Source organism: Galeopterus variegatus, unplaced genomic scaffold (genome assembly GCF_000696425.1).
Source record: "Galeopterus variegatus unplaced genomic scaffold, G_variegatus-3.0.2 Scaffold4536, whole genome shotgun sequence".
Lineage (NCBI taxonomy): Eukaryota > Metazoa > Chordata > Mammalia > Dermoptera > Cynocephalidae > Galeopterus > Galeopterus variegatus.
The window spans coordinates 131528-142032 of NW_007730647.1; the positions used below are offsets into that span (position 1 = coordinate 131528).

At 44.9% G+C, this 10505-nt stretch overlaps 1 protein-coding gene across 1 annotated transcript in view; it reads right to left on the reverse strand.

Annotated features, from left to right (window-relative positions):
- NDE1 (nudE neurodevelopment protein 1) overlaps positions 1-6875 on the reverse strand; it is a 17358-nt gene extending 10483 nt beyond the window's left edge. The window contains exons 1-3 of the mRNA XM_008587772.1: positions 6770-6875; positions 5549-5702; positions 710-858 (exon numbers count right to left, since the gene is read on the reverse strand). Coding sequence (XP_008585994.1) covers positions 710-858; positions 5549-5702; positions 6770-6852 — 386 coding nt within the window. The 5' untranslated portion in view covers positions 6853-6875. The remainder of the gene's footprint in view (positions 1-709; positions 859-5548; positions 5703-6769) is intronic.
- Positions 6876-10505: the final 3630 nt, after the last annotated feature.

Sequence of the window (10505 nt, forward strand, 5' to 3'; positions counted from 1 at the left end):
ATATAGGAACACAATAGGAGTGTGGGTTCCATGAGTGCGTGCACTTGTCAAGACTGATAGAGCTGTACACTTCAGATCTGCGCATTTCACCGTGTGTAATTTGTATGTAAAGTTTTAAAAAACAAGTGTTTTCTTTAAAAAAAAAAAAGTGCCTGGCTCAGAATAATTATTTCATAAATGTTAGTTACTGTTATTATTCTGCTAAACCACAGAATATCAGTTTAGGAAATACTGTTCTTTGAACATCCGTCTTTCCTTCCTAACTTAGGGCCTTAGCCCATACTTGTTCATCTGTCTAGAATTCACTTCTCCTCTACTTTTTCCCTGGATAATGGCTATCCATCCCTTGGTCTTCGACTAGAGTGGCATTTCCTCTGGGAAACCTTGCCTGACATTTTTCCACCAACAGCCGAATTAATACATTCTATTACCTGCCCCCAGAGCACCCTGGACTTCCAGCACTTACAGCTGTGGTTAAGTTGCTCTCACTGCCTGTTGTCCATTTCCCCCATGAGACTAAGGTGCATGGGGCACTGGCTCTGTTTTGCTCACCACTGAGTTCTCTGTACTCAACACAGTGCCTCATACCTCATTGCTGGGGACAAAAAGCAGAGACAAAACCTGGTCCTTACAGTCCCCAACAATCTTCAAATAAATCATTTGGCTCAAAGTGTCTACAGCCAAGTCTGTTTCCTCTTTCCCAACGTACCGTTTTGCCCTTTCCAAGTCATCGTTTGCTTGCTCCAGCTCTCTGATATATTTCTGCAATTGATCTTTAATTGCTTTAGTCTGTGCAAGGTCATCCTCTAAGGCTGAGATCTGTCGGTAGCCTTCAGAGTGCTGCATTTCAAACTTCTCCTGAAGGACAAAATAGACACTGAGTGAATGATTGAAGACTTCTGATAAGCTACATTTATTTCTCTTCTTTGTCATCTCCTTAAAAATACTGAAGGTTAATCCTGGAACATATGCTCTCGAGGTAGTGGACATTTGTCGTCTTTAGCCATTCATTCCTCCCCGGTCACACATCCTGCCAGCACTCTGATTTCTTTAGGGGATTTATCGTTCCCTCATTATAGTCTTTATGGGACTGCTCCTCCCAGCGTACTCCCTGAGGAGGCTCCAGACTTCCTCTCCAAAGACTTGGAATCTTAAGCAAGTGATGGAAGATGGCGGGAACAGGTCGTGGTCATTCAAAGCAGGCATGCCTTGACCAACCGTTCCAAGTACCTCCTGAGCACCTTGTATCCTGTCCTCTCCCAAACCTGGTCCCTACAGCCCCCAATGATCTGCAAACAAATCATCTTGCTCAAAGTGTCCATGGCCAAAGAAAGCCACATTAACCTCTTCAAGCCTCTCCTGTGAAGACAATATGGACCTACTTCATATGTTGTTACTGCATTACAAAGAGAATGTCAGGAATCACACTGACTTTGCTTGCCTGTGCCCACAATAAGAGGAGGGCAGCATGAACTCAGTTTGACAACTGTTCCGACCTTTTGATCCAGGACACTCCCCTGCAGCATGGTAGTTAATCACCAAAGGAAGCTTACTGTGATTCGTCTAGTGCTTTCCAAAGGCAAGGAATAATCCAGATGACTTTTCGATGATTCGCTGCTGCCCAGATGGAGCAGCTAACATTTACCACAAGCTTATTCTGTGCCAGCCTCTCGCCTAAGTACACTACATATGTGGTCTCATTTAACCCCACTTCAGAAATGAGGGAACTGAGGCTCAGATACTTAACTAACCGAAAGTCAACCAGCAGCCAATGACTGAGGCAAGGTCAAAGCCAGGCCGCCTGAGCTGGTGCTCTTAAAACAACTACACTAAATGTCCCAACCCTTTCAATCCACGCCACGTAGGTAATGAACATATTCTCTCTCTCTTTCTTTTTTTTTTTTTCCTTTTTGTCTTTTTTACTGACCGGTAACGGGATCGCAACCCTCGGTGTCGCGCCCGTACCGGGGACCGGCAACGGGATCACAACCCTCGGTGCTGCACCCGCACCACGCTCAACCAGTGAGCGGGAACCGGTCTCCACATGGGATCCAAACCCTCGGCGGGAGCGCCACCGCGCTCCCAAGCGGCGCACTCTCCAGTGTGCCACCGGGCCGGCCCCTCTCTCTCTTTCTCAACTCTGCTCCTGTTCCTCTTTCAAATTCCTTTCCTTCATCAAGCACCCATCCTAGATTCTACAAACATGAAAGAAAACACTCACTTCCCACAAGAAAGGTCCAATGTCTAATTTGAAAGTTAAAAAAAAAAAAGGGCAAACTCCTTTACTCGATCAAGTAAACATAGCTGTTGCTGGAAGCAGTTGATGGGCTGGGGAGGGTGATGTAATGGTGCCTAGGCCAGAGGGGTGTGGCAAGAGCCACTGTGCAAGAAGACTATCCAAAGAACAAGCAGATTATTTAAAGAGTGACAACAGGGAGGCCATTCCACATCCTCCGGTCACTTGGTCCCTTCTCATGCTCCTGTTTCCTGGCTGTGAGCAGAGGGGAAGTGTCTGCACTCAGGCAAGCCTGGGCAGACCAGGCCCCATGCACAGGCCAATTCCCAGGTGTGGTTCTGATCACCTCACACCCTTTACTTGGAAGCATCTCCAAGTAAAACAGGCTCCTAGATCATTAGCCTAAATTCAAACACAAGCTCCAAGAGGTTGCAGTGAGCGGGCTCCTCCACCTATGTGGATATTCAAATGATCACCCTGGAACCTGTGGACATGAAAAGCTATTGCTGAAATGCTATGCTTTCATTTGGGGCTAATTATAATAAGTTGTCAGCTGATGGAGGCATCAATAAGTGGTCTGTTTGATCCTTTACAGGCTTTTTATTCAACCCGTGATGAATAAGCCAGTTGTCAAGAAGTCCATCTCAGCTGAATGCATTTCTCTTAGGTGACTGACAAATATTTGCTAGTGGCAGTGTATTCATTATTCTAAGGTATTTGTATTCTGTGCTCTGTGCTCTCAGTCTCATGCACCTGTCATGTGGTTGTAATGAAGAGATCTCCTGCAGGCGACAAATATTTGCTAGTGGCAGTGTATTCATTATTCTAAGGTATTTGTATTCTGTGCTCTGTACTCTCAGTCTCATGCACCTGTCATGTGGTTGTAATGAAGAGATCTCCTGCAGGCTCAAGGGCTCAGACCTGAAACAGTTAATTACTTAGTAACTGCTTGACCTTTGCTCAGCACCCATAGAGGGCCCCTTACCCTCTCCAAACTATTTTCACACTCTTATCTTCCTTCTGCACAGCTGTTCATCCCCGAGTCCCCTGCAGTTTAAGAACTACAATGATTCCTCATTGCCTGTGGTAGGGGTCAAATACTATAGCTTGCAGGGTCACACTTAACAAATGAGTGAAGTAAGCAAGGTGCATGATGAGCCTACAGTGTCAGGGATGTGGGGATGGGGACGAACTGGAGAATGTGTGTTCTGTCTAAGCAACCCCACCAGAGCTTTCTGTACCTGTGGACAAATGCGGGCCTGGTGTGGCCAGATCTTCCAACTAGAAGACAAGTCATAGATCTAGATTTTTACAGGAAGTCTTACACAATTTAGATGTTGATATTAAACATTTTTTAAAAAACACTAAAGATATCAAGTTGACTATTGAAAGAAGAAACTAAACAAACTCTGAACTTAGTTAATGATAAACAGGGTGAAGTAGTTGGGGGAAGTATATGGATGTCTGCAGTTTACTTTGAAATGCACTGGCAAATAAGACAGACTGATGGATGGAAATATGTATAATAAAAGGCAAGTATGGTAAATCTTATTTGTAAAGCCCAGGTGGTGGAGACAGAATTGTTCACCGGAAAATTCTTTTTTTCATGGTAAAACACTGAATAAAAACCACTAAAAGCTAATAAGCAAACAACATGTATGGGCCAGAATGACCTGTGGATGGGCCACTTGGGCTGTCTGGTCTATAACTTACAGCTTGAACTTCACCGCTCAGCTTCCAAGGTCTTTGGGACCTTTCCTCTCCCCGGCTCTGAATCCATTTGTTGGTCCCACTTTTTTTTCCCATGCACTAGTAAGGCTGGGCTTCCAAGGTCTACTGGACACTCATTCTTATTCATGTCTGTGATAGATCCAAACCCCCAGCCCCCAAGCACCAAGCTTCTGGCTGCAGATACACACACCCCTTCAAACACCAGCTCCAGGCCCTCTCAGCTCCTCCATGAAGCCGTCTCCAACTGTGCAGATCTATCTCTCTTGGAAGGCTCTCATATCAGAACTGTGTCTAAGTATTATTTCCCTAAGTGCTTCATTGCATTAGGTTTGTCTTCCCAATGAAGCTTCCAGAGAGCAAGGAGGACGTCTCCTTTCACTGTCCATCACACCTAGCTCTGGGTAGCCACTATAGGGCTTCAGCTCTTTCTCATCGCGGCTCATCAAAATTTACACAGGGAGCGAGAAGCCATGCAGACATGCCAGGGCCCCACCCAGACGTACTGAGAAATGGAATCTCAGAGCAGGGGGTGGGGGTAGGAATGGGAGAATGGGTTTAGGCCTGTCTGATGTTTATGAAGCTGGCCCTGTAACCCTGAATGGCAGCAAGGGCTGATAGCCAGTCTCTGGGGCACAGTGTTTACTTAGTGATCATCTGCTGAGCCCTATAGAAAGTGCAAAAGGCACAATCTCTGCCCTTTGGAGCAGTGGTTCTCCAGACACTTGGTAATGTCTGGAGATATTTTTAGTTGTCACAACTTGGGATAGGGGGTGCTACTAGTATCTAGTGGATGGAGGCCAGGCATGCTGCTAAACATCCTAATGTGCAAAACAGCCCGTCACTACAGAGTCAACCAGCCTGAAACATCAACAGTGCCCAGGGTGAGAAACCTGCTCTAGACTAGCATTCTAGAAAGTTCTAACAGAACTTTCTATAATGATGGAAACATTCTACAGCCCCTGTCTACTAACAGTACCCACTAGCCACACATGTTTACTGAGCACTTGAAATCTAGCTAGTGTGACTGAGGAACTGCATTTTTTTTTTTAATTAACTTGGATTTCAAACGCCAAAAGTAGCTAGGGGCTACCATACAGAATAATATACCTCTGGACTTGATAATGATCAGCAATTATAGCAACCCTGCCATGCACCCTGTGAAATTGTTCTAGGCTGGGCCGGCCCGTGGCTCACTCGGGAGAGTGCGGTGCTGATAACACCAAGGCCCCGGGTTCGGATCCCACATAGGGATGGCCGGTTCGCTCACTGGCTGAGCGTGGTGCTGACAACACCAAGTCAAGGGTTAAGATCCCCTTACCGGTCATCTTTTTAAAAAAAAAAAAAATTGTTCTAGGCAACCAAGAAAGGCTGTGGGGACACATATGTGACTTGCTTCTCACAGAGCTCCACTCATCAGGGACATAAAGAGTACCACAACCGCATCGCCCACCAGGCCTGGAGGTGGGAGTGGGCCTAGGGCCTCAGCCCCTCACTCTGCAGAGCGCTTTCTGCTGGTCACACAGGCCATGTCCATGTCGGAAGCCTAGCTATATCCACACACATCTCCTCTGAGCCCCTCACCTTGATGGTCTCCAGCTCCATGCGAAGGCGGTTATTTTCCGATAGGAGGTCCCTGTTCCTGGTTTCGATCTGCTGCAGCTGAGTCTCCAACTCAGCTTCATATTCTCGGCTTCCCTCCTGGAATTCTCGGAGCTCCTCTTGCGTATTCTCTGCCCTACAGCAGAATTCCCAAATGTCAAGCAATTTACTGGGTGCTTCAAATGTGCAGGGCATTGCGCCATTGAGCGTCATACACAGAGCATCTCTTTATTCAGCTAAACTCTTTATTCTACCTTTTGAGGCAGAAACTATCATTATACCCATTTCATAGACAAGTTGAGTGACTTGTCTAAAGGTCACACAAGAAGTCAGAATTTGGACCTGAACCCGGGTATGCCTGACTCCAAAGCCATCTCTTAACTGACTTATTACTCACTCATTCATTCAACATAGATTTTTTGAGCCCAACATGTAGTAAATATACTTTGTACCCTCTGCAGATATATTTATGTGTCAACAGAAACACATACTATGATTACTATCAATACTATAGTATTAGACATACTATAAATGTTCTTTTAACCTGCCACTATAATCTGTCCCTGCCCCATCCAAAACACCCATTTCTGGCTTCTCAATCTTTAAAATTCAAAGGACTTTATTTTTTTTTTAATACCAAGCCTGAATTATCCTTAAGTCAAAGCAAGAATAAAGAAACTAGAGGAACTGGGATAGGACCTCCATGTGGAGACTGTAGGAGTTCAGGAGAAATAAAAAGAAACAAAAGCTGAACCACAAACACACACACACACACAACCACTGCTTCCACATACAGGCACTAAAACACTGGTTTCGGATTTTAAAATTCTGCAACAACATATTTTGCTCGGCATAGGGCGAAATTCCCTCCCCCTTCACGAAGAACTGACCAGATACGGTATCTAGGAACCAATAAAAACCCTTCCAGAAAGTAAGATGGAAAGTAGCACAGCATGATGGTTAGGACTGCAGTACAAATTTGAGCTCCGCTACCTACAGGCTGTGACTTTGGTTAGGTTATTGACCTTCCCTGAGATTCAGTTTCTTCATCTGTAAAATGGGATGATAACAGTTTCCTCATGGGGCAGTTTTGAGATAGTGTAAGTTAAGCCCTTCACAGTGCCTGGCACATAAGAGGCCTGCAATAAACAGTTGCTGTGATTCTTACAGGAAGAAAAAGCAGGTGAACTTTGGAGGACTGACCTCTGCTTGTAGGTCATCGCCAGATCTTTCCAATAGGTAGCTTCTTCCTCCTCAGAGCTGAAAGTCTTTCCCGAGTCCTCCATTGTGAAAACAGGGGAAGAGATCACTCTTCTCGGGGCATGGCGTCTAGGAGAGAAGGTTTAAGGTAGCTTCTTCCTCCTCAGAGCTGAAAGTCTTTCCCGAGTCCTCCATTGTGAAAACAGGGAAAAAGATCACTCTTCTCGGGGCATGGCGTCTAGGAGAGAAGGTTTAAAAATTATTAACCCATCTGGTGAAACAGCTGATTTTAAATTGGGTAGAAAAAAAATCCATGAACTTTATGATGGATTAAAAGATAAAACACTACCAAAAACTTTAACTAAACCTAAACAAAAGACAGCCCACCCACCTGTTACATTTCACAGATTAATATCAAGGATCATGTATATCACCCCACGAATATTTATGGAGCAAGTATTATAGGACCCAAGTATCCAAATAAGAAGTCTCCAAGATTCCTGTTTTCCTTCAAGGGGCCTCACAGTCTTGTGGGGCAAAGAGATGGAATCACATGTAAGTTATTATAAAACTCTGATGAGTGCAGCGACAGAAATACGCACAGGACATTGACATACATAAACTGCGTATATTTAGAGTAGCCACTTTGGTGCGTTTTGGCATATGTATGCACCTGAGAAACCAGCACCACAATCGAGATAATAACCATTTCTATCAGTGCACAGGATATTTAGGAAGTCCCAAATCTGAGTCAATGGAAGGCTTCCTGGAAGAGGTGATGCACGAGGTGTACGGAAAGAATATGAAAGAATAGGAAGGCACTGGCAGGCGAACAGAGAAGAAGGATGATGAAAAACGCGGGAAACTGGAGAAACAGCCCAGGTTGCACGGAAAGCTGGAGGAAGTCTAGTAAGCCTGGGTTGAAAGTTGGGGATAGGAGGGGAATCTGAGCAGATTAAAATAACAGAGGGGCTAAATCACAGAGGGCTTTTACAACATGTTAAGAAACTTAAGGGCAATAGGGAGCCACTGGAGGATTTTGAGGAGAGTGGCATGCTGGGCCCTTCTGCTGATGCTGCTCATCCTGGTGGCTATGAATGAGTTGCAGAGAGACAAGGCCTAAGATGGGGAGCTGTTGTGGCAATCCAGAAGAGAAAGGACGAAGGCCTGAATTAGGACATGGGAATGAAGGTGGAGGAGAGAGAAATGGATTCCAAAAATATTTAGAAGGCAAAACTGCGAAGATTTGATGATTTATTACATCTGGGAGTGGGGGAGGAAAAAACAGAGTGGGGACATCTCCTGGGGCTCCAGCTTAGGCAACCGGGTGCCACTACCATCTCCAACACAAGAGATAAAGCATACCAGAAGGAAAACTCCTAGGTGGGCGGGTTGGGGGAGATAAACCCAATTTTGAACATTTTTAATCTGACATTGCTGTGACGCATCTAGATGCAACCCTGGATCTGACACTCAGGGGTAGAGTCCGAGCCAATGATATAAACTTGAGAGGCATGCATCTGTAGTTGGTTTTTCCCTTTTTCCTGGGACAGAACGACTAGAGAATCTCATGGAACTCTGGGGAAACGCCAATATTTGAAAGGTGGTCAGAAAAAGACACAATAACTGAAGGAGACAGAGATGAAAAGGTGAGAGTGATGAGAAGCAGGAAGACGGAGCTGTACTGGGAGTGGAAACAAGGAAATATTTCACAGTAACAAGGATGCAATGGAGAAGCTGGTGAGATAAGGACAGGAAAAGATGCACAAGACTGAGTGAAATGTCGGTCACTGGTGGTGTCAGCAAGAAGAGTTTCAACACAGTGGAGGAGTAACTTGGAGGTGAAGAAAAGGAAGCAGATGGAATTTTGGAGAAGTATGTATCAGAAGACAAATTAGCCAGTAGCTAGAGGGTGTGAGTGGTTAAGGGCCTTGGCTCTGTGAATTTTGAGACTTCAGAACAGAGGCCAGGGAGGCAAATTTCCATTAACAGTTGGGCTAACAGTTTTTAGACTCCCTGCTGCTACAGCCTCTCTGATGTAAAGCGAGAGCTGATGTAAGAGCTCTGATGTAAGAGCACAGTTTCTGAGTTTATTTGAGGCTCTGAGCTTGTCAAAAGGTCATTAGGAATCCAAATAACATGTCTCTAAACTTCCTTCCTTCCCTCAACGGAGCTCACAGGCTGGTGTGTGTCCTTGGGAACAAAAGAATGAACACTTTGCAAGAAATAACCAATAAGCTGTACTTTGGGTTAAAAATACAAATATAAATATATCAGTATAAATTGAAACATTGATAGGCTATATATATCAGTGTCCACATAGACACAATCACCAGGTTCTGGATCTTTGATGGGAAACGCACAATTATACATAACTATACTCCAGCATAGAACTTATTGATAACTCTACATTTGTTAATACCCATATTCACATCTTCTCTCCCTCCTAATTTTTTTCCCTTCCCTAATTCACAGAAAACTTCCCATTTCCCCACCCACCATGCCCTTCTGGGGAACAGTTTCTCTGAAAGCTTGATCAAGGCACAGAAGCTAGATGTAGTAGAAAGCTCCTGATTTGTAGATTTTTTTCCAGTCCTGTATTCATTCTTCCATCTTTCTGTGACAGTACCACACTATTCCCCAGGGGAAACCAACCCTACTCTCATCTCATATGGTTCAGGTGGATTTTCTGCATCTAGGAGACGGTAAATGCCTACTCTTGCCTCTAGCATCGGTGACTGGCTCTGGGGTCGGCCTAACTAAAGCTGTATCAGTAACAAGGGTAGGCCCAACCCACACTGAGCCAATGGGCTCAGGGATGGGCCTAACTCACACTGAGCCAATGACAGAGATGGATCCAACCTGAGCTGAGCTAATGACTGGCTCTGGAGTCAGGCCAAACCCATGCTGAGCCAACGACAGGGATTGGTCTAACCCACACTGAGCCAATTTAACAAAGGCAAGCCAATGAGTGTCCAGGTACAGGCCTTTTGCAGATATCAAAACAGAAACTCTCTTTCCATCAGGGTTGGTAAGGTGTAAGAAGGAAGCCTAGAACTGCCAGTGGTCATCTTGCTATCACTAGGGGAGTGCCTGCCTGAGGATGGAGCCAAAACAAAGGAAAATAGGACAAAGAGATGGAGAGACTGGGTCCTGACACTATCATTCGAACACCTAGGTCAAGTCATACCTGACTTAACGTTATGAGAGAATCAATTTCCTGTCTTGATTATTCCAGTTAGGGTTGGATTTCTGCCACAAGCAAGTCCTGATTAATATATGGACTGAATGATCTTATTTGCTGAAAGTAAAATGGATAGAGTGTTGATAACAGTAATTAACATGGCAAGGAGAAGGGGTAAATCTAAGCCTAGTACTTCCTGCTCGAGCCATAAGTACTAACAAGCCCAGATCTCATCTAATATGTAGTCACCAAACCAATTCTATAGTGTCAAGAGCCCTGAGCCCATACCTTATATATAATGAGCACGGTGTGGCCATTAAGACATTGTTGATATTATTAAGGACAGTCTCAGTTGCACGGTACCGAAGGAATTCAACATATGAGAGGGTGGGGAAGTGAGGAACTAGGAACAACGAATGTAGACTGACTTTTCCTGCAGTTTGGAAAAAGATCATGTACAAGATCGAATGTAATCAGCCTCCTGCCTACTTCTCTACACATTTCCTACCCCTCTACCTCTCACCCGCTTATGCCCTCGCCCTGCCGCCTTCTTTC